Genomic DNA, 27698 nt, shown 5'->3' with positions numbered 1-27698 from the left:
TGTCGGAATTGTTTTGAGGTATGGTCCAGGACAATAAAAAATTGCTGGATCCCATTACGTGTAGTGACCCACGAAGAAAAAAAATCGAATGGTGATTACACAACTGTTAATGCAAAAAATTGCTGCTGGTTGGCATGTGATAATGATTACTACCCACAGAAAAATGCTGCCCACAGGGGATCCCTGCCCCCTCTCCTTGGTTATGCTCGGCTGCATGCATGCGAAGTCACTGCAAACACAAACATGCCTTCCCTGGGAACCTCCATTCTGTTTGCTTTGGGAAACTTGGCATGAGGCATAGGCTAATGTGCATGGGGTGGCCACATGTTTGCGCCCCCCCATGGGGTGGCACCTTCTGCAAGGTGCCCTCCGCCTCTTCCCCGCTCCCGTCCCACTGGTCATGGCTTGGCTGCAAGGACGTTTTATCACCATTGCGACAATGACAACAAACGCTTCCCATTATCGGCTAGTGCTGTAAAAGCCACAGAAGTTTTGGTTAAGAAAGGAGATAAAGTGTTTGAGACAAATAAAAATGTGGCATTGTGATTTTGGTCTCCCTCACTGCGCATGTATTGTTGGCGTGGAGGCCTTCATGTGCCTTTTTGTGACCATTGCCGTTGTCTTTTCTGCTTTGCACATTCTCACTATGCTCTTCTCTCTTGTTTTTTCACTCTTCAGGCTTCCCAAATGTGACCCATCTTTGGAGGGTTGGTCTGAGATGAGCGTGGTGACCAATGTAGTTCTCAAGAAGCGGAGGAAGCCGGAAAACAAACCCCAGTCACAGTTGTGAGTTCCTTCTCATTCTCTCCGCTCCCATCTCCCTTTCCTACGCCTCTTTGCCCGCTCTCGCAAATGCGGGCAGCTTGTGGAGAAAACGCTCCGTAGTGTAAAGAGTTGCATCCCTGCAGGCGATAGTGGCAGCATCAATAACTTAGACAGGCAGTAGTGGCAGTAGAGGTGAGGGTTGGGGCCTTAGCAGCAGTGCTCTTTCCAGACAAAAGGCTTGCTGAGGATTGAAAACCGATTTTGGTTCAGTAACAATACTAGTCTCTGGTGAGTAGGTGGCATTAACTTGATTAACCTTGCAGTGGCTATGGGATTGTTTGCTGGTCGATGTCTGGGCACTGTTTCCTCCGGTTAATGTAGGGTGGGGCCTGTGAGTGCGTGCTGGACACTGTACTACTCAGAGGATTAAGCATTGAAAGTCGTGCTGTATAAAAAGCTCAATTGGTCATTTTGTTTTTCTACAAGAGTTCAAATGAATTTTTGGAACTGCTTGACTGTCTCTCTTGTTGGGTTGGTGCTGTGGTAGCTTTAAATTTGTACACGAGATCTCGTGATGTTCCATGAGGTTTTCCTCGAGAGGATTTTGGCGCAGACTGTCCATAAACGCTCGGTAGTTTCGGAGAAGCACATAAGCTGGCATTGCAGGTTAGCCATTTCAATCAGGGGCCAGTGCAGGTTCTGTTTCGCCTGATGGAGGCAAAACGCATAGGTGCCCATGTGCTGTGGGATGTCAGTGCACATTAAAGATCCTCAGGTGGTCGAAATTATTCCGGAGCCCTCCACTACGGCACCTCTTTCTTCCTTGTGATTACCTCCCTCCTTTATCCCTTCCCTTATGGTGCTTCAGGTGTCCCCTCATATGAGAGACAGGTACTGTACCGTTTCCTTTCCCCAAAAACCAGTTCAGTTCAATTCAATTCAATTCCCCACTTTATAGCCTTCTTGGCTAACGCAAACGTTAGATTAATGCCTGAGAGGCCTTGTCTACTTGGGACCTCTGGTCTGATTATTAGTTGGGGGCTTACATGACGGTGTAGGTGGCTGGCCTGTTTCTGTGTTGGGATTGTCCTTGTGGAGTGGGAAAACGTAGCGTTATCCTACGCAAGTACACTCATCAAGTGTCTTGCCATGTCTCCAGCGGCATACTTGGTAGAATTATGTGTTGTTCAAAATTTTTGTTTAACAAGCTCAATAGCTATCATGAAAACAGTGTCCAGCATCCAGAGGGCTAGGTAAAAAGTGAGTGTGGTGTTCACTTCAAGCAAGCTAATCACATCTTTAAAAACACGGAGAAATGCAATTTCTGCGCTGATTGTGCTGTATTGTAGTGAAAGGCAGACTGCGCTGCATTATGGTTTATAATAAAATGCATAAGGTAACGAGTACCAGTGCCAGTAAATAAGTGATAGTGTATTGACTTCACACTCTGAACTCGTGCAAGTTAATGCTAAACCTGCATGACACGCCGAACTGCAGGTCTAAGCCAGGTGTCTTCATGGGGTACTGAATCGTGTCGCACGTGGTTTGCCCGCCACTAGTCTGCTGACGGTGTAACTTTGTTTCGCGCTGTCAATTCGTTTCATAAGTTGGAAATATGCCTTGATCTGCCCTGTGGATTTGCCTTGCGTTTTTCACTGGTTGCTCAGGTTTGATGTTTCTAGTTTAAAGTTGTTTAAAATTGGCCATGGTGCTTGTCAAACCACTGACTTGCATGGAATAGGAGAGGCAACTTGTGTGTCTGATGATGGGAGTGTTAGTCCTGGGTATCTCTCATTAACTCTTTCTTCACCGCAGGAAAACCGGCAGTTTCAGAGTGATGTGTGTAAAAAGTTTATTCAGCCACAAATTTAAACGTTTTGCTTTGTTGCAGCACTTTATAGTGTGTTGCTAATAAGAGCCCTCTTTTTAATGGAATACAAATTGAGTATAAAGGAAAGAAGTATTCAAAGTTGCAGAACTCTTCGTGCTAAACTTGCTGATCAGGAAAATAATATAAATCGCTTACACAAAGCTCTTTGCGCTACTCAGCAGTTGAATGCTAAAAATGACCTAGCCTTCTTGCGGCCTTCTTGGAGAGAACTCAATCTGCTTTGCCGCTGGTGTGCAAGGAATCATTCACAATATGTTCAGTGAGTTCACAGAGGCTTGGAAAGTAGTGAATCTCCTTGGCACTGGCGAAAATGAAACTTATCGCCTGGCACCTGTTTATGTTCCAAGCTATGGAAACTGTCATCACTCTCTGAACTAAGATCTAACGAATGAATGTCATTTTTGGACATATTGCTGTCACTTGCATATAAAAAATCAGCTGCCGCCAAGTGTCGACATTGTGCAATTGCGAGGTCAGCAGTTATTGGAGCAGGGTTGGTGTGAGGTGAGGCGCCGTGCTTTGCGTCGAGAGATTTCGGAGAAAGCTTAAAAGTGTGCGTTCTTGCACTAGACGCAAAAGCAAAATCTTCAACTGAAGCACAGTCCTTTAATAACAAACTAGGTGGCGCTACATGTCGAGAAATGACTGTGGTTGCATCCTATGGGCCGTTTTGTGCCGTCGATCAATAGGCACATAGGAAAGAGTCAGGGTAACAAAAAATCTGAAGCATGGTACTGTGATTTAGCTTGGTTTGGTTTGTGAAGCTTGGTGTTAGTTTAGCCTTAGATCTTCAGGAAGGCTCCGTCCTGTCCTTGCAGGGAAAGGTCATTATGCGCAAACAGGCATGGCAGACTGACCCCTGAAGGTGAGCAAAATGATGGTGCAGTGCATATGCCAACAGGGCACACATGTGAGTGCGGGGGCCCCCCACTAAGGAAGTGATGAAGGTGTGCGACTATGTGGGAAGAAGGTGCAGCAGCAACTTCTAATGAGAGCAACGAAGAGTCAACACTAATCTTCTCTCATTCACTGGACTGCCTAGCTTTGCACTACTGCATTGTAATCTGCGAGAATTCACTTTTTTTTTAAACACATGTGCCTTTACCAAAAGTTTGTTCCGTTGACCACCGTGGTGCACTGTTTCGGCTACAAAACTCTAAAATGACTGGTAGTCCGATACTTGAAAACGACTGGAAGCACACGCTGGAAGAGATGAAAATTTCTGAATGGTAGATGCCAGCTCACAAGCAGTGGCACACTTGTTTTCGTTTATCTTCTTTGCTTGCAAGATTGTTATTGAGGCGGCGTGATCTTCTGGGCTAGAAGAGTCTGCTAAACACTCATGCTGGCGAGTGTTTTTAGTGGAGTGTTTAGTGGAGAACACTCCCTTCCAGACACTTGGGGAAGATGCCAACCCTAGATGACTCTTTCTCATCGTGATGCTTAATCTGCTTTTCCTACACTCTTGGTGCTTTTTCAGCATTGAGGCACAAGCAAGGCAATCCCGATTCACTCTTTCTGATCACCTGTAGCTTGTTCGACTTCGAAGACTCAAAAAAAAAAGGGGGGGGGGGGGGGGGCCCTACTTATGTGGTGCATTTTAGACGTGGATTTCGTGTAAATGGGGTATAATGGGTGCTTATTTTAGTCAACAGGTGTTTCGCTGGTGTTGAGGTGTAAAAATGGGCAGCATCTTCATTCCGTGATTTTGTACTGTGTGCAGTGCACATCGGGGCTTCTTTTGTCGGGCTTCTCTCTGCACTGTTTGTCAAAAGTGCACCGGGGTACTTACGTGCCCTATCTTGGGCTGCACCTGTGTGTGTGTGAAACCAATGCTGGTTCACTACCCCATGCATTTGACTTTCTTCAATATGTGCCATTTACTGTGACAGTCATCATTCTAAAGGCTTGTGCCAGTGGCTGTTGACAGCTGAGACCCCTTGTGTCAGTTCATGTTCTGCCTTGTCAGGTATAGGGTGGTTAAACTTGTGAACATTGGTATTTGCAGCTGAAACGAATGTAATGCTTTCTTAATGCTCGCTCATATATTCCACTCATTGCAGCCATCTCTTGTGTTGTTTAAACTCAACATGTTGTGCAGTGTTCAGTGGGCTCCTGTTGAGGCCATTGTATCAAGGGCACAGTCTGTGTGCTGTTCGGCAGTTCATGTGTGGGCCTCGCTCTGCACTTCTTTTTGTGCTTTTAACTTTTGCTTGCATGTGCTTGATATTTCAGCACATGTGACTAATCTTTTCAACAGCTTGGCATATTCCTTACAACTTTGTAGGTTCAGCTGCATAATAGGGTGGGATGTTTATCAGCTGGCAGGAATGAGAGAGGCTGCATCTTGCAAATAGCATTGCAGTGCAGCTAATTTTTATTTCTGAATGAAGTGAACACATTGCGCTGTAATAATTGTCGCCATAGTAGCCTGTGCTCCTAACAGGTTCATATCTTAGCAAAGCCAAAACGCCGAATTTCAGGAAAGCCTTGTGCTGTGAAGCCTCACAACTGAATGACATTCCTCTCTTTTTCCTTTTTTTTCCTTCTGTTTTATAGATGTCTGGTTGTGAATGCTGTTGAGGTGGCACGTCAAGTGTGCTGCCACCGCACGCTCGTTTACATTTTGGCGCATCCGTAGAGAGGGGGAGCGGTCCCTCGGCCAAGCTTTCCGCAAGAGACTGGTTTGTGGCACCCCCTTTAAAAAGAAGGCACACTTAACACTCGAAGAAGGACAAAGAAAAGAGAGGTTGGAACAAAAACACAACAGAGAGGAAAGTACGAGAAACACACACTACACAGCAGCCTGGAAAAATGATGTTGCCAGTCTTAGCTCGGTACGTAACGCCATATTGGTCGCCTTGTGGCATCTCTTCCCCCCCTGTGTGCGTCCCTGTGGAAGAACCACTCACTGTGGCAGGGTGTGGCATCGTCCAATGCGTGTGTCTGTCTGTCTCTGCCTGGCTGGCTGCATGGGGGAGGGGGGGGTGAGGAACGCTGTTCGTGGTGCATGGGTTGGCATTGTGCTTATTGGCCTCGGCCGTGTTCGTAGTTGGGCACAATCGGAGGGGTGAAGTCCAATGGGATTAAGTGGAAAGCAGTTTATTCCGGAAATATAACAAGGTATAAATGTCAGCTCTCCAGTTTGCTCATGTCGGGGGTAAAATTGTGGCTGTCTAGGCAACTGATTGGTCTGGCTAGCAGAGTGTGTGAAATATGTAGGAGATCAGTCACTTTATTGGATGTACTGAGGATTGCGAGCATGTGTGGGCATAGTTGGCACTGGTTTTACCAGTATCAGTTGTATGTAACCATTTTATGCGGCACCTGAAAAAATGCCGCATGGTGCTTTTGCAGTACCTTTGTGACGCCTAGTAAGGAGGATATCATGGAGATTGGACTTGCTGTTTTCGAGGACAGAAGCAGTGGGGAGAATGTAGGTGAGGGCACAGGGATGAGGGATGCGTATGGCCAGGGTACTCTGCAAAGCACGAATTTAGTCTTGCACCATTTGCTTAATACAAGATGGCAAATTAACCAACCTTCGGGTCCTGTATATGCCACTCCACTTATGGCTTGGTCTAGCGCTGCCAATGACTCACATTTCAGCTTAGCACTGATTGTGGTTGTAAAGTTTCAGTTGTGTTAAAGCTCACTTTTGTTATGTTTAAGATCGCTATTGGTTGCTTTTGCATGACTAGTGGCTAGGGATCATAGCTTTGGCTGAACTGTGCTTACCTTGGAGTGTGTGTGACACATGTTGCACATCTTTCCATGTTAGCCACCTGAAGAGATGTGTTGACATAAAGAGATGTGCAGATATAGAGAAATTAAGATTGATTCGAGGATTATTTGTGAGGCTTTGCTATGCATTGCAGGAATTTCAAAATTTTTTGTTTCTTTTGGAATGCGCCGTTAGCTGAAGAGCTTCCTTAGAACCACCTGAAGCTGGCTTGTTGCTTTTGGCATGCGTGGAGGAGAGCTGCAGACATTAGTCGGTCTGACTCTATTCTCTTTGTGCTTTACACGATGTTATTATTTGATTTGTACAGTGTGGGCACTGGGCTTATAAAAACCGCATGATAAAAAAAAAGACAAAAAGGCTTTTATTTTTCAACCCTTGAAATTCTAAGGTTTCTCTCATTATATTTCTAGGGAATTGAATCACACACCGTATGTTAAATAAATCTGTTGTGGTGTTTTCGTTTTGTGCTAGTGATGGAGGTATATTTTTGAGTAAAAAGATGGCCTGCAGCTGGATGGAATTTCAGTTCTGTTTGAAAAAGAAAGAGAGAGAGATTGAAGGGCAGAGAGTTTAAACTGGAAAGTTGCTCCAATTGTAAACTCTGCGCTGGGAGAAAGGGAGGAGTGTTTGAAAGCATGCTTGACTATGATACACATTACTTCCATTGCTTGTGACGACTGCTGAGAACGAGATGCACAGGGGAAGGGCTTGTCCTGCGATTCTTGTTCTTGTTTGTTGTCTCTCTCGCGCTGTGCGTGCCTCTAAATAGGCTTCAGTGACTGGCACACGCTGCTGTCCTAAGGTTTAGATTCTTGTCCCAGGTGCAGGTGGTGCAGCTGCACTCACTGGCTGAGACTTTTTTGTTTGGCCGTTAATTCACTGGCTCGCGCACTAACCCCCAAACGTCGCTTCGCTCTTCTCAGCTGCATCCGCCTTTGCCGTGCTCGATTTTGGTGGAATGAGTGCTGTTTTCATGGCCTGCTTCTAAGCATGACATGCTTTGAGACACCATTCTGCAGATTGAGAGCAGGGATTTCAGTGAAACTAGGGAAATCTGGACACATTTTCTTCTTTCACTCCCTCTTTTATCCCTTCCCTTGCGGGCTGTTCAGGTGTCCTCTGATATGGTGAGACAGATACTGCGCCATTTCCTTTCCACAAAAAAAGTTATTATTATTATCTTTCAGGGGTTGTCAAATTCTTAAAATAGAAAAGGTGGCCAGGTGTACGGCATTCATCTTGGTAGCATGTGGTGTGGATGAAGTATGCATGTAATCGCCAAGAAGGTGGGGAGGAATGTAGTTGCAGGAGCTCATAGCAGTTGATTGGCGTGTGTGTCGACAAGTTCCTTTGGGTAGCATTACTTGGTACTGGGTATCTCCTTCTCAGCTCCCTTTTGTATCTATTTTATTTGTGTTAGATTATTGCTCTATCCATGATCTTATTGTCGATTTAGTGCAGTAGATCGGCTGCATTTTGTGGTTGGAGTGGGGTGAGCCTTGGAATTCATGCTGAACTAGGCAACTTGTAGCAGCAGTTGGGCTAGGCGACTAGGTTTCGACCGTAGTATCATGTGGAGACCGTTGCCAGTTTCGGTTGTGGGTATTAGGATGCTTGGGAAGGTCAGTTGTAGTTGAAATTGGCCCTGCTGCTGTCTCTCAAGTGTGCTGACAATATGAACTACCATGGCACATAACACTTGCGGTACAGCCTTCTATCCAGCTAGTTTTTCCCCGAGCCTTAGCAGCTGTAGTTTCTGCTGCTTTTAGGTTACAGGTCATGCAGGGGTGGGACTCTTGCTCCAATTGCCCCATTTTGATACAGACACAACTTCTTGCTCCAAACTGCACCTATCACAGAGAAGAGATGAAATTTGCGCCAGAATGGCCAGAACGACTTTGGCGTCTGTGCTGCAGCAGTGGTTGCGAACAGCGGAATCATTCATTTTTCGAAAAGAAAGTGCAGCCGTTATATTCCGCACGGTGGGGGCCTCCTGCACAGTTTCTAATAATTTTCATGCTCTTTTAGGCGGTTCGAGCAAGTGGTGGCGCGTGTGCGGCCACTTGCGTGCGAGTTCCGGCTGTCGTCGCTGCTGACGCTGAGGAACTGAATGGGGTTGAGTGGGACAGCGCGGGCAAGTGCGTGGCATTTCATAATTTCAGCACAAAACATTGAATGGGAGGCTGAAAGTGCTGCGAGCAAACTGTGTTAATGGGGCGCTGAGACATGTTGATTCTGAGGGCTTCGTGGATTTAGAACAAAGATGGATTGTTACGTTTAGCAGCCCGTGGTCGAATGCCGCATCTCTGGGTCTCCGCGGTGACTCAAATTATGTTACTGTGTCGATCGGACTGCGCGTTTGGGAGAATTTTCGCCCATCATAAGTGTCGGCGCGGCGATGTATAGTTCGATGGTGGCGCCACCAATGTTATCGGTTTTACGGGAAAGCCTGCCCCTTGCTGCCGTCCAGGCACTTCACCAACACTGTTGAGTCATGAAAGGAATATGAATTGCTAAACAAACGTCTTAGCCAGCATTTCGAAATTTCAGTGTTGCAGACTATATACTTTTTCTGCTACGTGCCACTGTTAAACGCCTACAGTGCTTATGAAAATTTGCATTCATTGGGTGGTTTCAGTATGGGGTATATCTGCTTCAAAATTAAGCTTATTATAGTGTTCATATTGTTTTTTTTTCTTTTTTCTGGTGGGTTCCTATCGTGCTTCCATGTCCGATTATTCTACCGAAATTTAGGTAGGCCTGCTCCAAACTGCAGAGCCGCCGAGATGGTACAGTGCTTACAGTGCTCACCTGCTGACCCGAAAGACGCGGGTTAAATCCGGGTCGAGGCGTTGGCATTTTTATGCAGGTGAAGTGCTATAGAGGCACGTTTATTGTGCGATGTCAGTTTACATTAGAGAACTCTCACTACGGCTTGTCTCATACTCATAAAGTTGTTTTGACACATGAAACCCTGGCAATTATTGTACAAACTGCTTCAAAATGAAATTTGATCTGCTTCAAATTACTCGAAAATGAAATTTGGTTTGCTCGAAGAATCTCAAAGTGCAATTTTGACTGCGCCAAACTGCTCGAAAATGAAATTTAGTTTGCTCGAAGATGCTCCAAAGTGCAATTTTGACTGCGCCAAACTGCTTCAAAATGCATGTACTGCTTCAAGAAGCGTATACTCTCCTAGGACGTTGCTGTTGCCTGGCAACAGGTTAATTCTTTTGTGCATTTTTCGTGATGCGGTCTTTCTTATTTCCAAAAGCTATTGGTATTGAGCCCTGCACAGCAAGGTTTACTTTTATGCTCACACACACAGGCACACAGAGAGAGAGAGAGTCGTATAAGTAGTAGTACAGTGAAACCTCGTTCATTCGACCCCCGTTAATGCAGACTGCCAATGTGGGTCCTGTGTATGGCCTTGCAAGTCTGTTGTTTCAGATGCTCATTCATTCGGACGCTGCTGGGTTCACACTAGTGAACTCTGGGCGCGCTCTCGACAGAGGACGTGTTGCTGTATGAACGACATATCTTGCATCGCGTTAATTATCACATCAGAGAGATTCCCGCTCACCTATTACGTTAGGCCACGGCAGGCGTGACAACATCCGGAGGGCCCCGTCAGCAAAAAATTGTGTGGCAGCATAGTTTGGTTTCCCTTTTCTGAGTTGCGCTCCAGACCATGGCGATGGCAGCCCGGCCGCCCATCACCCAGCCAGCTGAGTAGAATTTTGCGCAGTTTTGGATGTTAAGTGGTGCGTTACAGGTCTTTTCATTTTCTCACCAGAAGGTGTATCACCGTTCTGGCACCAACATATTTCCCTTGGTTCTGTCCGCATGGTGCTTCTATCCCTTTATTAGGATCAAACTGCGCTAACTGCACGCTCGTGGCGTGTTGTTCTCAGTTTGTTTGGTTGCGCCTCTTCACACGTGATGACGCCACTTGCTAGGAGGCTTCTCTGCTATTGCAACATACCATGAAAGGTGCCACAGAGACTTTTATGATTCTGGAGCAGTTCTGTGTTAACAATCCCGAGAGTGCACGCGGTATTCAGACGTTGTACAGTATCTGACGTTATCCAGAAAAATTGTTGCCATGCAGTTTTCATCTTGGAAGCAGGCTGTCACTGCTCTGGTTTTTGCCAAATGATGGGAACGGTTTTTGGCAATTTGGGGGTGGGGGAGGCATTCCGAAATTCCAAACTCCATATAGTTTGGAAAATTTTCTTGGGCTCTTGAAGTCAGAAATAACGACGCTTTACTGTGATATAAAGAAAGGTATGTCTAACCAGCCTGGCTTATTTCTTTCGCTTGAGGAGGAAATGCTTACTTCAGGGTGCAAGTGTCATTCATTTGGCAATCCCCGAGACCGTGACCACCACTGTGATAGCACCTGTCCCACCAGGTTGCGTTGCCTATGTTTGGAGTGCTCCCGTACTGCACATACGTGTGTGTGCGCACGTGCAGCGAAATGGCAGTGTTGTGTTCTGTGGCTGACTGCAGTGGCCCCCCCTGGGTTCCCTCCCCCTATGCCGTTGCAGGAAGAAGTGCCTTAATGAGAAGCACCGGCGAGAGCAGGAGAACGTCTACCTGGAGGAACTAGCAGAACTGATCTCTGCTAGCCTGTCTGACATGAATTCCCTGTCCGTCAAGCCAGACAAGTGTGCCATACTGCAGGAGACGGTCAACCAAATCCGCCGGATCAAGCAGCAGGAGGCGAGCGGGGGCGGGGGCGAGTTGCAGCAGAGCGAGGTGTCCTCGAGCAAGCCCACCATCCTGGGCAGTGACGTGCTGGGCCCCCTGCTGCTGGAGGCGCTGGACGGGTTCCTCTTTGTGGTCAACACCGAGGGGCGCATTGAGTTTGTGTCGGAGAACGTCTCGTCCTTCCTGCAGTACGGCCAGGGGGAGCTGGACGGCACCAGCATCTACAACATTCTGCATCACGGCGACCATGGCCGCTTCAGCAGCAATCTGCTGCCCATGTCGCTGGGCGCCAACGGCCTGGGCTGGACCGAGGCCGGTGGCAAGAGTCGCTCGTTTCAGTGCCGTTTCCTGCTGCGCCCACCCGATGCTGCCGCCCCTGAGGAGAAACGCGTCACGCCCCTCTACGAAAATATGCACATCTCGGCCATCTTTCTGCCCTACCCCAACGGAGGCACGGCCGGCAGCGGCGATGACTCCGGCGCAGACTCCGGTTAGTCTTGCTCGTGTCTTCGTTGGGCAACGGTGGCTTTGTTGGGGGCCATCCACTGTGGTGTCTTATTCTGTCGCAACGAAAGCTGCTGGCCAGTGAGATCGTTGTCTAAGCGCGCGGGGCTTGTAAATAAAGAGTAGATAGAGAGAGGACAGCTGTATCAGTTGTGTCTTACCGGTACTTACCTATGGGGCAGAGATGGAGGCTGACAAAAAGGGCTCAGCTTAAGTTAAGGACAGTGCAGCGAGGAAAGAAAAATGATAGGTGTAACATTATGAGACAGGAAGAGGGCAGAGTGGGTCAGGGATCAAACATGGGTTAATGACATCCTGGTCAAAATCAAGAGGAAGAAATGCCTTGGGCAGGGCATGTAATGTGAAGGCAAGGTAACCGATAGTCCTTAAGGTTAACGGAGTGTATTCCAAGCGAAGGGAAGCATAGCAGGGGGCGGCAGAAAGTCAGGTGGGCGGATGAGATTAACAAGTGTGCGGGGATGGGGTGGCCACAGCTGGCACAGGGCAGGGTTAATTGGAGAGTTATAGGAGAGGCCTTTGTCCTGCACTAGGCGTAGTCAGGCTGTTGAATGAAAAGAGGACGGAGAGGAAAGAGAGTGCTCACATTCCAAGCTGGTGTAACTCTGCGTTTTGAAGCTTGAACTCTGTGGGGATTGGCTCTGTGAAGGTCTGCGAATAGCCATTGGGATATCAAGAGCCCTTGAGAACAAGCTCACATGCACCACATGTTGAAAAGAAAAGAAAAAAAATGTAAAAACTTGAAATAAACAAAATAAATATTTTTTGTTTTATAAAACTATTGTAACTTTTCATCACCCAATTCTTATTCTGCAGTCAAAATGACAACTCTGCAGACTGTCAGATGCAAACAAGCCAATGCCGCTATTGTTGTGTGCCATGACCCTGCATTTCGGTGTTTATTCGCCTCTTGGTGCACTTTGCGATGACTGAGAACGAAAAGTGCCCCACAAGCCCTGCAATCTTGGTAGCTGTGAACATGGAAAGACAGCGTGGGAGGTCTGTAGTGTGTGGCAGCTTTGCCAGTAAAAGAATGAATGTTTCCTAAAGCACATCGCCGCCCATCGTCATTCGTCTATCGCTTTTTGCGGATTTTGCTGAATTGGGAGTTATTCCAATAGCTTTTTGCAAGCAAACTTTAAATTAAATCTTACTCAGATACAGTCGCCGACCGATATTTCGGACTCGAAGGGACCTGAAAAATGGTCTGAATAATCGGAACAGCCCGAAAAATCCGTGAAGTACAAAAAACAAAAATCACTTTATTGAGATGGAATCGGCTTAAAAATGCCACTGATTTTACTTTGCGGGAGATTTCTCTTGCTGACGACAATTTGCGCCTGTATTTGTGCCAAAGTTGTGCTTTCACTGTACACTCTAGACAGCAAGGTCACGGCGTTTAGTTGACTACTTCCCACGCTTCTTTGACGGACCTGGCAGCACCGGCGGGGCCACGTTGTCCACAACCCAAGTGTGCACCACACCGCTTGTCAAACACACGCAAAGACAAGGCACTTTTCATTCAAAGCGGTGGAACCACCGGACGCAATTACAAAACGGTGAACGAATGTAACTTCGTGCTGTGCCACTTGGTCGAGGCGGTCGGAGAAACCCAAGCGACAAAAACGCCGAATGGCGAACGTATGAGACCCGCCGCGGTGGCTCAGTGGTTAAGGCGCTCGGCCGAAATATCCGTCGCGAATATGTAGGCGCTTCAATGGGGTGACTGACGTTGCCTCATCGTCCGAATTCTACAAGTCCGAATTATTGGAGTCCGAATCACCCTTGGCTACTGCATGTGGCTAGTGGTATACTGTTTCATTTTGTGTTTTTGCTAGATGTTGCTGTGCCTGGTGCCATCTGCCAGATTGCATGTTCGCTTTCCAACAATTGAAATTCACCTTGTGGCAGTGGCTCATTTTGGTTGAACCTCGGAACACGTCGATGGCCATTGACTCATTGGGCATTGACATTCCCTATGTGACAGGCGTATTTACAGTCCTCGAAAGAGTGGATTCAAATTTTGTGCAGTGTGTTTCCCATCGCGAAATGATGCATATGGATGTCACAGTGCAAGTTGGCAGTGTTGCTTTCAGTGGCTGTCGAATGGAAAGTACAAAGAGAGAGTGCAATGGCTGTTATGACTGACAGGGTCAGAGTAAAATCTGGTGTGTTACATTTTGAAATAAAGGGCAGAGTACAAAAGTGGGTGAAGCCAGTGAATGAAGTGTGCATGCGAGCACTGGAGAGGTGGCGGTCACATAATAATTGCATGGTGTGAATTACTGCAGGTGCATTAAGCTGGACTGCATTGTTTTATTGTGAGGGTGTGTTTTTTGGGGTCTGCCTGATGCTAGTGGGGTTGCACTGGTGGCATTTGGGAATAGGCATTTTTGTTTTCAAGTGATGGCTTTCACATTGGGATGGAGATAAGGGTTTGGTTGCATTCTGATGCTAATGTGGTTGCGCTCAGAAAGTGTGAAGGGTTCTTACATTCCAGAAAATTTAGTATGCATTGAAAATTGTGTGCTTGGTAGTTAATTCCACAGTAAGGAATTTGCCTTTTTTCGTTCACAAGGATGAATTGCATTGCACCGGGTCCAGTTTGAGCAGGTCTGCTTGAGCTTTGTGCTTGAAGATTATTTTGTCGGTTAATCGAAGAAATTCTTTTTTTTTATCTCTCCTCCTCCTGAGCAGAAGTGCAAAACTGCCTGGTCTGTGTGGCCCGCCGTATCCCCGCGAACGAGAAGATTCCAGCCTCTGTAGGTGTGGAGCAGTTCACGACACGCCTCGACCTCAGTGGCAAAATCCTTGCTGTAGACACCAGGTGGGTAGGCTGGGACTTTCCTTGGTTTTGTCTGCTGGGATCTTCGTTGTGGATCCTATATATTTGGGAAAAGAGCACCGATTTTTGGTCGAATTCGGTTGTGCCGCATAAATGTGCTGTTTCTGGAAAATAGGAGCTGTCAAGTCGCAAGGCTGTTTAAGGGAAACTCTGGTCTAACTGAAGTTGTCCTTCTAGTGATAGATAACTGCATTCTAATGACAGAAAGGCTCATTTCGCTGAAAATGGAACTTATACGTGATAGGAAAGACAAAAGAACGAAAAAAAGGCGTAGCCTACACCTGCTGTTTTCACATGAATCCTTGAGACTCAGTTTCATCACCATCCATCTCCAGACAGTGATCACAGAGTCCTTTTGGGTCTTGATGTTGCAGCTGTTAATCGAGTGGCAGAGCAGAAACGTTCCTTTTTCAGGTGCAATTTTCTCAGCAACGAACGTCAGCATTGGCAGAAGCCAAGTTTTTTTTTAAATGAGGCACCCTGTGGCACAGTGGCACCATGGGAAGTTGGGGTTATTAGGCGACATTAACCGCATTACTTCTAATTGGGAGTGGATGTACGTGTTGCAACTGGTGGCATGATTTCAACGATGTTTTTTTACGAGTTTGCAAAGAATTTTTATTTGGAACACTCGTCTACAAGTTTTACAGCTTGCTGCCTTGAAAGTCTTCGTGCCATGTTTACACTAGCCTTAAATTTAAATCTTGTGGGCCATTTTGTAGGTAGGAAGAGAAGTTACGCCAGAACTCTGCAAGTGCTAATTTTTGTTGCTTGTATACTGATTGTTGTGCAATGATTAATGTGCAAGCTTTGTACTGTTCCTGGCTCAGTATTGAACGAACGTTGCGTTTTTCGGGCCACTGTAAGGTCTGCATATTTGAAGCAGTATGTTTTTCTGCAGAAAAAGCAATGCAGCATTAAATCTAGACTTGTCATACGTTGCCCTTTATGACCACTCTTCATGTGAACTCCTTGCTTGCATCTATTCGCTGGCAATGTCTACACTCTCTAATTTGCTGTGGCGGAAAATTTTGGAATTCTATGCATTGAGAATAAAACACCGACTTAAGTTGCAGAGGCCCATTTTTTAACATAATCCAGTGGGAAAGCCCTTGCCTGGGATGGGAACTGGAACTGCGACATTGACAGGGGAGAGGGAAAGAATGGAAACGGAAGTGGGCGTTAGTAAAGCCTGAAATGCCAATGTGGATCTGGATTGCTAGCCTAGGCGTAGGGATGACTACTCCCTCACGCCCACGACTGTTGCAGTGGTGTTTCTTCGACGTACAGCCAGTACCTCAACAAGTCCCTCGTTGGACGTGTGATCCAGGAGCTCTGTGATTCCAGGGACCTCCACAAGTTGGATCAGCATCTTAAAGAGGGTGAGCTCTGCCTTCCACCCAATAATGCGAGGGAGTGCTCACTCATGGCTGGGAGCCGTAGTTTTGAGTTATGTATGGCAGGCCTCAGATCATTGGCGTTTAGGAAAGGCCTTACAGACTCTGGTCACATGTTTATGTGGGAGTAGCGCTTCTGCTTCTGGCATTAACTGCAGCAAGTTGCAGCACTTTGCGAAGTACCTTTGGTAGCTTGCCATCATTTAGGGCTTGGTTGGGGCTTTGTTGATTAGACTTTGCTGTGAAGTCTGCTCCTGGTGGCGTAGCACGAGTTTAAGAAAAAAATACAAACAATGCATTACCTAAGAATGTTTCTGTAAGGTTCTTAATGTCCTCATCTCTTGTGTGTTGCATTTGAGGGCTATTTTTGCCGTTGAAGATTTCTGGTAAACACAAAATGGTGGTGTTTATTCAGTTGTTTCCCTCTTTCATAAGTGATCTTATGCCGTCTCCGAATAGGCCACACGCACCTTACGCACAACTTCCTACTAACAAAACAAGACAAACCTGTTTGCCAAAAATGCGGAGATGAACTCACAGTTAACCTTATTTTATTCTTTTGTGTTGAACTGGAAAAACTAAGAAAAACGTATTTTACTGAATTTTATAATAAATGCATTCGTTTTCATCCCGCACTGCTTTTAGGAGATGATGCAATTGTTGATATATCGTGTGTTTTTAGCTTTCTTAACAAAACGGGATTTCTCGAGAGACTCTAAATTTTTTACCCACTGGTTTGGTTGAATTTTAGTACACCTCAGCCACTTTCTCATGCCTGAGAAGAAAGCTGAGGCTTTTATTTTGATTGGTTGGGAGCCTCGATGTCCTTCCGCAGCCAAAGAAGGCTACTGAGGTTACCCGGCCCTATTTAAAGCTTTTACTTGTAGCCGTTTATAAAATTTGCGAATGTGTTCGCTGGGTAATATTAATGTTTGAGGGCCTCTAGAGCAGGGATGATTCTTACATTTCTATAATATTCAACAAAATACTTTTCCTATACCTTGTTCTTGGCGCATGATGGCCTCAGTTGCCTATGTGCCATAAAACACAACACAACACACTCATCATCTAATACTTCAACATGACATCCTGCAAGAGCGCAGTCCCTGCAAACTGCGCAGAATCCAAAGGCTCAACAAAGGCAACAAAGGCAGAATCACTGTTGTTGGATACAACTCAAGAACAACGCAGTCACCCCCCTTCCCCAAGGGGCGCCTTCCAGCCGGTGGTGTCGACTGATTGTCATGAAGTTGCAGTTAATCTCTTTGGACCAGCTAGCATGTCATTGCGGGGGCTGACAGATGAAAGGGGATTGGCCATGGATTGCCGGGATTACCCACGATGTTATGATAGTCAATCAGCACCATTGGCTGAAGGACCTTGTTTCAGGGGGAAATGCCGCTTTATTCTTGAATTGTATCGGACTATACGAGCGTATATTACATGACTGAATATCTTCAATATTCTTTCTCTCTCTGTACGGTAAGTGAGTAAAGCCAGTTACAGTTAAACCTGGATATAATGTAATTGAGAAGAGTCCTCAATTTTTTGTTACATGAAGGTTTTCGTTGCATCCAGTTTTTGCGTGGAAACTCGAGAAGACTGTGTAGAATGGAAGCTAAAATAAATCTAAAAAAACAGCGTAACAGTTGTTCGCAGTAAACCTCCTTTACTCAAAATCGTTAAGGAAATTCCACCGATACAGAGCATTTTTCCTTGCCTGCTCCGGTTGTGGAGCTGACGAAACGTCGGAGCATTTCAGTCTCATTGATAACGCGAGTGCGGCTGCTGCCATCGTCTCTGTTGTGGATAGCACAACACCGCTGTGCGCGGAGAGGCGAGAATTGAGAGAAAAAAGAGAAAAAGTGTCTGCCAGTCCGCTGTAGCCCTCGGAAACTGACTGTTCGCCTCTTATTGCCGGTGTGCTCTTCACCGTCCCTGCTCCGCCGTGTGTCTGCTGTTGGCACCACACGAGCAAGCTGAGGCGATGGGTGCGCACTGCTTGTTCCGTGGATTCCTCGCTGTGTCCTGTTGTTTTTGTTGTTTTGGACACGAGCTGTTGTGGTGCCACTAGGTGTGGTGCTAAAGAAGCGAAAGCTGTGGAGACTGCTACATTTGCCACGGATAGGCGCTGATCGTCTGAAGCGCGACGCATTGTGTCAACTGCATTCGCTCGTTGAGTGCATAGACGTTCCTTTTATGGGAGTTGTGTGTTCTGTCATCTTGAGACTTGCATGATTCGGCCATATTTCAAATAACGCTGCGCTAGGTAATCATGGGCACCATGGTGAGGTCGTTTTATCAAGTTCACTGCTACACGTTACACAGAGTTCGCAAGTACACAGGCTTTAATGTGGGTGGCGCCGGAAAATTGGGGAAACTTCGTAAGATCGAGAAATTAGCTACCTGGTGGTTTATTACTTCCAGGTTTAACTCTCACTGCCACTGATGCTTTAGAACAAGCAGTTTGTGGACTTGCTGTTTTTGTTCGTGTTCTGCTTTTTGCCCTTTTTTGTTCTCCATAATCCGCCTTCTGTCTGCCAGGGTGCTTTGTAGAGCCTACAGTATGTTGCAAATAAACAAACTGAAATCGACTCTCTTTTCGATGCAGCCCTTCAGCAGGGCCAGCACACGAGCGCCATTTACCGGCTCCAGGTGACGCCTGACAAGTCTCTGCTGGTGCAGACGAAAAGCAAGCGCTTCAACTACAACCAGGTCACGAGTGAGCCCGAGTTCCTCATGGCCACCCACTCCATCATACGGTGAGTAGGAGGGCACTGCCTCTGTGAACCTGATAACACTTGTTTTGTTCTTCTTGTGAAGCAGGCATGGAGAAAGCAGAGTAGGCTGTGAAGCACAGCTTTATATTTCTCATGCTCCTCAGCAGGTATCAGTACTTGTTTGAGATTGATTAGTTTGTCTCGTTAGTTTTTTTACCTAGGTTTTTGAAAATGTGCAAGTACCGTACAGCGCGGAATATAGGTCTAGGTTTTTCCGAAAAATATTGCTAAAAGGTCACCCCTGTACTTATGTACTGGCCCTTGGCACAACCTGAATAGTCGTCTGGCAACATGTGGGAGCCGCAGACCTTTTGGCATCCGCATCGTTATAGTCTCCATGTTGACCAACGTGGCCAGACGTTGACAGAGGTAATTGTTTTGGCATCGTTACGTATTAATTTCATGACAATCCGCAAAATGAATACCGGTACTCGACGTCGGTTCACTGCAGCGTTTAAAAAAAAAGTTATCGATTCGCTGAAGTATATGGGAACATGTTTTCCCAGCGACACTTTGGCGTCTCGGAGAAAAGCGTCCGGTACTAGCGAGCGCAGAAAATAGAGCTGTCTGCCTGCAGCGTGCGGAAGACTTCCTTTCGTGGGCGGAAGACTTCCTTTCGTGGGCGGAAGACTTCCTTTCGTGGGCGGAAGACTTCCTTTCGTGGGCGCCGCGCGGTGCACCCTGAGCTCAAAAACGGTGGCAGATTTCGTCCATGCGCAGTGTGCCAGATCCTTGACAGTGGCAGAAAAACTCATCCACATCAAAGCTATCGAGCTCGCCCGTGAATCTGGACTGTCCCAGGAGCAATTCAAGGGCTCCATTTACTGGTTTCGTCACTTCGTGCGACGCAGAGGATTTGCACTTCGCCGGCGCGCATCAGTATGCCAGAAGCTGGCAGAGGCATACGAATTCCAGCGCTATGTTATCCTTCTCCGGCAGCAGCATGGCTACATGCTGGGACAGATTGGCAACACCGATGAAACGCCGGTGTGGTTTGATTCGACATGCTGTCGTCCACCACAGTGTGTGAACGTGGCGCGGAGGAAGTTAAGCTTCTTTCGACGGGGAACGAGCATTCGTGCTTCAAGAGGAAGACTCTGCCGAAAGAGGCTTTCCCAAGAGACATTGTCATTTGCGTGAACGAAAAGGGCTATATGGACAAGGCCCTTGTGGTGAATTGGATCAATACCGTCTGGAATCGGCAACCCGTCGCAGTCCTGCAGTGTCCGAGCATGCTCGTTTTGGATACTTTCACTGTCACTTGACCGCCGGTGTGAAGCAGGCGCTCCGCGTCGCGAGGGCAGAGCTCGTTGACATTTCGGAGGGCATGGCGTCAACACTTCAGTCACTGGACGTCGTGCTATAATCAATGGATGGCCAGCGACAACCCAAAGACTCCAACCGGCCGGCTGTGCAGGCCGCCTCTCTCCACTGTGGCCACATGGGTGTCTCAGGCTTGGCGCTCCCTGCCTGTCGATGTGGTAGTGTTGGCATTCAAGAAATGTTGCATTAGCAACTCGTTGGACGGTACCGAGGACGACATGTTGTGGGATGCGGCCAGTGTGAAGCAGTCGTTGGATGAGAGTTCAGACAGCTGAGAAGAATGAGGAGGCGATGAGTCCGGTGGCACCAGTAAATAAACCGAAGTTTTGCGCCTTATAATTTTTATGTTGAATTCTTTGCTTCAAGGTAAGGGGGTCGACCTGTATTCCGCCTCGACCTATATTCCACATTATACGGTACAATGCACACTAAACTGCCTAATGTCGTTTCACACTGTAAGTGGTCTCGAGAAGTAGCTTTCTTCTAGTGTTGCAAGAAGCATTGGTGTGGTTGCGCTGTTGTCTGTCATTGTTTATTGCTCAGTGTGACTGGTTTTTTGTACCCAGTGAAAGGAAATGTATCTAGGAAGTAAATTCATGGTTGACTGCTGGGCCTTTTTAGGGGTAGGACATTCTGTTGGATTTCAGGGCACACTTAAGCTTCGTTCGATTCCCCTGCACTCGCTGCACCAGTTCTGTAAAATTCTGAAGCGGTGCCGCGAGCATGCGGTGCCAGTTCCGGCAGTCCAAGTGCAGGTAGGCACTGACTGCTTTCAGTACGAATGGTCGAGTGCAGGCCTGGCTGTCTGCTAGCCTTGGCGTTGCCCACCTCAACGGCCACCAACATCCCGAACCGCATGAAAAATTTTCAAGCACAACATCGCAGCGAAGAAGCTGCCAAGAACCAGACTTGATTGGTGCATGTGCACCTCGCAGCAGCTGGTATGAAACGTGTGTTCTTTTACTCAACACAACATAGGCGTGCGACAGTAAATAGCGGCGCGTCTGCCGCGGTTGTGATGGCCAGCAGGTGGGCACTTTCGCCAATTCCGCACTGTGTTCGCGCGCCTGTCCACGAGTAATAGTTTGCAGCATGCTTGCACACCAGCACAGAAGTATTGACACACACCGTGCGCATGGGATGGCTGGACACACATGCGGTTCACTGTGCAGACACTGCACAGAAATCGCTGCAAGTAGTTATAGGCCTGATCAACAAGTTCCCAGTGATGCTCCGTACGAGTCTGACCTTACTGGGGCACCGCTCTCGTCGATGAGCGGATAAACCTAAGTCCCTTCGCCGCGTTTATTTGCAATCCACAAGCCATCGCCATGCAAGCCATCGTCTGCTTCCATGGCGGCTGCAGCTGCACGATTTCGGCACAGACCACTGAGGGAGGTGCACAGTTTTTCGGAACTTTTCCTGAACTAGACATGCACAACGCGTGCACGAATGCCATCATGCAGACGGCGCCATCTTGAACTGCTGAAACAAATGGCGAAGTGTAGCACCGCGAGAACCAGTTCACGCAGTGCAAGCGAATTGAACGGACCTTTATTCTACTTGTCATTTCATTGGAGACTGCGTGGTCAGGGGTGTTATGCAAATGTGTATTTGGGGCAAGTGCGGTACAATGCCCTCCATGATGCCTGCCTGATCGGCTGCTCCTGTCCTCCTCTTTGTGGTTTGCGCCTTGACCCCAGGGACAGTGAGGCCCCGTCCCCGGATGAGCTGAGCAGGGTCCCCACGCCAGTCAACGGGGCCCCCTCGTCGTCTTCATCGTCCGGTCCGACTGCCCCTAGCGGTAGCGGCTCGGTGGGGGGTGCCGGTGGTCCCCCCGTGTCTGTATCTGGCAACGCCTTCTTCCACCTGAGCCCCTCTTCTTCAGGGGGCAGCCAGGACTTTCCCCTGCTCGCCATGGAGATGTTCCCTTCATCCTCCTGGCCTGAGGAGGACGACCTCACCTCAGCCAACACACCCAAGGTAGGCACTCTCCTTCAGGCAGTGCTGGCCGAACATCTGCACATGTTGTTCCCATCGTCCATTTATGGTGTGGGAGTCGGGAGCTCGTTTTGACTTGCCTATGCCAACTGGAATGGTTGGGGAGGGGCTGCATGTTGCATTTTGTTCTGAGGCATGTGAAGACACTGCAGTTTGTGCAAAACAGTGCGGAATGAGTGTGAGTGGAATTGAGAGAAAAAAATCAACTGATACCAAACTGGTATAAACCTTCTGGCTTTTGGAAGTGAATCTGGCCTGTGAGGTGGAGCACTGGGGTTTTGTAGCGTAAGGCTTACCATACTCTGACACACTCCTTCAGGCAGCTTCTCTGCCTTACGGACATTGTCACACGTCGCCGCTAATGTTGGCATCAATGGCCGTAAAGGGTAGCTGACTGGAGACTTTTGATGAAGGTCCGGTAACAGTGTGGTTGGTGTGAATGGAAGGGTTGGGACAAGAGCCTGTCAGGTGACTTTCTTTTGTGCTTGTATCCAGTGGTGAAAGTATGCATACATGGGTTTATCCATTCGTTTTTCTTGCATGCCGACCATGAAAGCAGATGTGACTTTTTAAAAAACTGCACCTTCTCTGTGAAATTTTCTGGGGACAGTGTAGGTTGTAGGGACATGCAGCATATATGTCACGTCCCCATATGTGACTTTTCAACCGTAAAACCTAGTACCTTGGAGGTTTTGCTGATGACCGCCACACGCCTGCTCTGTCCCAGGGCGGCAAGAGTGTGACCGGGGGTGATGACGGCGACGAAGAGTATGGCTCGTCCCTGCCGCCCCCGCCGTCAACGACGCCGGGGGCCGCGCCTTCGCCGTACACGACGGGGGGTGGCACGTCGTCCTCTGACGATGGCGGAGCGCAGAAACTGCGCAACCTGCTCACCCAGGGTCTGGGGGGCGCTGGCGGCAGTGGTGGAAGTGAGGAGACTGATGCCCCGAGCAGCAGCCGATCGGAGAACGTCATCCTCCGTGAGCTTCTCAACCAGGACGACGAGGAAGAGCGGCCGGAGGGGAACAACATGCTGCGACGGGTGAGCACGAGTGCTTCCTTGTTGTTCGTCCCCGCTTCCCTCCCTCTCCATCCCGGCCTTCCTTTTGAAAGCAGATGGTGTGGTCATTGGAAAGGACGCCGTTTTTGTGTCCCTCCTCAAGAAGCATGGCTGAGCCCAGCTGAGTGGAAGAAATATGCAAAAAAAAATAGATGGCATTTTGTTTTGCTGTGCTGTTGGCAGCCACGCCACTTGAGTTTTGTAGCATCATCCGTGGTAACCTTTGGCATGTCATTTTGTTGTATCCTACTATTATAATTATGGTTTTTGTTAGACGAAGTTTGTCTTGCTCTGGGATCATGTTACGTTGCTGCGTCGGTTATTTGCAGACTCTTGTGTAGTTGAAGTGTGCCTAGTGGGCCATGTAGCAGCCGTAAGAATATGGGGAACCAGTCTTGTGAAATGCCTGGGACATTTGGGGGTAATTTAGGGCAAGCGTTTATTCATTTCTGCAATATCTGAAATTGCCATCAAATTGCCATCAGGCATGATGGTAGGTGGGATAAATGACAAAACAAAACAGCAAAGAAGACTAGGAGATTATGCAATAAATTTGGCAAAAAGGATGAAGAACGCTATAAATGAGAAACGAAGAAATGCACGCAACACAGTTGTGGTGCACAGGTTTTTGGCTATAAATCGATTGTACAATACTAGGCTAGTGAAGAGTGTTTATAGGGCACCCTCATGACGAGACACATCAGCTAAAAAAACACTAACAAAGAAAGGAAATTGAGGAGGGCAGACTTTAATGAAACACACTTCTGTAATCTGCATTCCCCGAGTACCTCGGGGAACTGCCCTCTCCCGCCAAGAGCAGTTCAGCAGAGTCTCTTGGTGTTCTTAAGTGCCAACATGATGTCGTGAGAAGGTTGATGCTCTTGTCATGAAAAGGCACAGCTGCTGAAGCAGTGATGTTTTGATGCTGTGTGTTGCAAGCTGTCCCTGCCCAAGGTAATGGTGGGGGGTATACAGCCCGCCTGATTGCAAGGGCATGGAACGGGGCCATCAGAGCTTCCTCGAATGTCTCGCTGAGGGCTGTGGGAGGTGTCAGTGACGACTCTCGTCACCCTGCCTCGGCAGCAAGCTGACAGCACTCTTCCCCCTGACCAAGACGGCCTCCTCCTTTGTGCAACCCCTCTCATGCATCTGTTACTGGCCATGGTGTGATGCATGTCCCCACTCCTGTGGCCTTTAATTTAGGTGCATTCATACCTGTGAGTTGCGAAGGGCATGCGACCAACTGTTATTTTCGACCAACAAACGAGTTGATGATGCTGACTGGGGTAGCGTGACCTGTGGGTTGCTTTTCAAATAGATTTTCTTTGGACTGAGAGCTATTGAAGTTGACGATGGTCGTTGCTGTTACAGTAAACCCTGCTATAGTAAACTCCTATATAATATAGCGAAACTGCGGTCCCATTTTGCCTTCCATAAACTACTACTTTTTTTTCGTTTATAGCAAAGGTTTTTTTGGCAAGAAACTGCTATACTAAAGAGCATCTGGCCGTGGTGACGTACTTCCCGCATTGCGGCATGCGCGAAGTGGAGAATTGTGAGGCGAACATTTCGGAGGCAAATGGATAACAAAAATGATAAAACAGCGCGTTCTTTTTTTAGATGGCTTCACCACCAATCTCAAGAGCGCAAGGAGAAGCCAACTTTTCAAATGCCTTGGGGCCATGACGCAAAACGCGTGACGCACACGTAAGAATAAAAAACTGTGAACGTAGGAAGAAGGCGGCACAGTTCACTAAGAAAGGAAAGCTAGTAAAAGTGCAGTGATGAGTAGAGCAAGGAAGAAAAGCGAAAGTTAGCAGCACGGCAGAGGCGGCTCTGTGTGGACGGCTTTGCCACACTTGACCGCTAGGCTATGGAGACGATGCCATGTTCAAGCAGAGCTTTGTTTTTTACGTGGATTAAAACTGGCGTTACATTCATAGCCGCATTAAGGAAGACACGCAGTTAGAGTTAGAGAGGACACAAGCAGATACAGAAAAAAGCTGGATCCTTATGCTGGGCTTCGAGCTGTGCTACAATGTTTTTCTTTGAGACTCTCTGATAGTGAATTGTGCAAATGCAGTACTCTCACAAGACATAAACGAAATTGAAGACGTAATAAAATGTGATAACGGCAAATAAAAAATTTTCACATAGAGGGTTAATAAGGTCATGTTGGAAAGTATTTCTGAGCTTTTCTTTTCTAAGCCAACATATTGCATTTAGTAAGTAACCGGAGAGCATCCTCAGAGCCATGGCATCACCAACAACTGATATACAGTTAAACCTGGATATAACGAAGTTGAAAAAAGCTCCCGATTTTTCGTTACATGCAGGTTTTCGTTACATGCAGGTTTCGCGTGAAGGCTCGTCAATTGTTTTTATGACGTGACACGACTGTTCTTACGTCGCCGCGCACGTGGAAGTGCGTGGCGCGAAACGACTGCACCATGTGTCTGCGCATAGGCGACTTGGTGTAGAGAGAGGAACTCGAGCGAGAGACAGCGGGAATCATCGTGCCTGCGTGCTCTGCCGAAGCGCGATTGGTGGCCCCGAGAGGGACCGTTGAAAAAAAAAGCTTCCAAAGGAGCTTTGAGAGAAGAGGAGAGGCGGCAAAGAAGCTAAATCATGTAGAGCTCCTTCATCGTCGCGCGAGCCGACGAAACGGCGCATAACGTCCATTGCGTTCATCACCTCCTTTGCAGTAGGCACGTCACACGGATCTGCATCGCAAGCACCATCATCACGATCATCTTGCACGCTTTCAGCCAGTGCTGCATCAGTCATTTCCTCTGTAGCCACGGCGGCGTTGTCGGCAAACAAAAAGTCATCCAGTTCAACGTCGTCGGGTACACCACCGTTAGTGCGTAGCTCGTTCCACGCTTCGGCCACATCGGACGGAGTAGAAACGTCTTCCTCGTCATCGGCACCAGCCTGTGCGTTTCTTGCTACTATTCCGGCCTTTAAAAAGCAATTCCTAATAACTTCTGCCCTGACCTCTTGCCAGGAGGCAGCAAGCATCTCGACTGCTTGATAAATATCAATCTTCATCTCCCGTTCCAGCCGGATGTCGAGAAGAATCTTCTGGATTAGTCGGCGTCGGTAACAGCATTTAAAACTGTTAATGACCCCTTTGTCAAGGGGTTGTATTAGGGACGTGCAGTTGGCCGGGAAGTAGTGCAGTTCGATGTTCGAGAGCTGCAGGCCTTCGACGTGGTGCGCCGAGCAATTATCCAGCAGTAGGCAAACTTGACGGCCTTGCCGCTTGACGTCCTGGTTAAATTCCGTTAACCATTCTGAAAATATTGGCCGAGTCATCCACGCCTTGGAGTTCGCCACATACTTGACGGGCATACGCTTCGTTCCCTTAAAACACCTGGGACGGGCACTTTTGCCGACAACCAGCGGGACTCGCTTGTCTGTGCCGTCGAGGTTGGCGCACAGCAGAATCGTTATGCGGAGCTTGCTCTGCTTTCTGCCGCGGCAGTCATCACCTTTTAGTGCTAGCGTGCGGCCCGGAAGCATTTGATAAAATAGAGCTGTCTCGTCGGCATTGTAGACATCGGCCGCCTCGAAGCGACTCAGTATTCCAGGCAGCTTGTCAGCCACCCATGAAGCAGCAGCATCGCTGTCTGCGGAGGCAGATTCGCCGCTGATTACTCTCCCGACGACACCGTGTCGGCTCTTGAATCCCTGCAGCCACCCGTTGCTTGCCTTGAAATCGTCATGGCCCAAGATACACGCAAAGTCCTTTGCCTTCTGTTGCAAAATCGCGCCACTAATGGGCACATTTCTGGCTCGCGTGTCCAAAAACCACGTGAACACTGCCTTGTCCACATCAGCATATGTCGACGTCTTCAGGCTTTTTTTCTTCGAGCTTGTTCCCGACTCCACTGCGTTTCTGATGTTGTGTTCCGCACTCAAAATCGTTGATAGGGTGCTCGCTGGAATGCTGAAACGGGCGGCAATGTCCTTCTTCTTCTCGCCCGCGGCGACTGCATTTAAAATTGCAAGTTTGTCTTCGAAAGACAAAACTTTTCGTTTTCTGGCAGTAGAACTAGCAGAACTCATCATGACCAACCGACGACGCAGTTACAAGCGGAGACGCACGACTACACGCCGACGGCAGGCCTAGCACCTCCAAAACAAGTCAAACGAACCAGCACGAGAGCACAGCTGACACGCACAGACGCAGGACAAACGCAAAATGGCGAATGCAACGCGTCGTCCCGTCGGTCTCGTCCTCCTTTCCACCCTCTCCTTCCTTCGCCCTGGTAATGAAAGAACCGGCCATCAGCGTTGCTTTTAAAGTGAATTCTTGCACATAACTGTGTCTAAGCCATTGAAACATATGGAAATCACAAAATAAAAATGCTTTTTTTCAAATCCATACATAAAAAATGCAACAAAAGAAATCAACCGCCGCTACAAACTCCACCTGGTGCCACGCTACACAAGAAAAGCCTGAACAGGCTGCTACGTTGGGCACGGGGCGGCGCTAGCCGCGCGCTAACCGTCGCTATCATCATCATCGCTAAGTTCGCTTGGTCGCGGTGATCCCAGGCGTTCGTGTAGCTGTTGGCTCCGTACAATACTAATATTCACTAATATAGTGCATTTATTTGGTCGAATTTTCCTTAAAAGTGCAAAAAGTAA

The 27698-nt window shown here is 47.8% G+C and overlaps 1 protein-coding gene across 49 annotated transcripts in view; it reads left to right on the top strand.

Moving 5' to 3' along the window:
- Window positions 1–27698, top strand: part of LOC144128195 (uncharacterized) — a 528676-nt gene that overhangs the window by 442596 nt on the left and 58382 nt on the right. For 47 of the 49 annotated variants that reach the window (XM_077661381.1, XM_077661378.1, XM_077661377.1 and 44 more), the window contains 7 exons: window positions 679–786; window positions 10952–11604; window positions 14334–14463; window positions 15751–15863; window positions 18490–18640; window positions 21685–21964; window positions 22710–23024. In XM_077661381.1, coding sequence (XP_077517507.1) covers window positions 679–786; window positions 10952–11604; window positions 14334–14463; window positions 15751–15863; window positions 18490–18640; window positions 21685–21964; window positions 22710–23024 — 1750 coding nt within the window. Of the gene's footprint in view, window positions 1–678; window positions 787–3483; window positions 3522–5346; window positions 5494–10951; window positions 11605–14333; window positions 14464–15750; window positions 15864–18489; window positions 18641–21684; window positions 21965–22709; window positions 23025–27698 lie in introns of those variants that run through there. The other 2 variants (XM_077661382.1, XM_077661374.1) reach the window with 2 other exon arrangements.

The sequence above is a fragment of the Amblyomma americanum genome, chromosome 4 (genome assembly GCF_052857255.1).
Source record: "Amblyomma americanum isolate KBUSLIRL-KWMA chromosome 4, ASM5285725v1, whole genome shotgun sequence".
NCBI lineage: Eukaryota > Metazoa > Arthropoda > Arachnida > Ixodida > Ixodidae > Amblyomma > Amblyomma americanum.
This window is presented reverse-complemented; position numbering and strand designations above follow the sequence as displayed.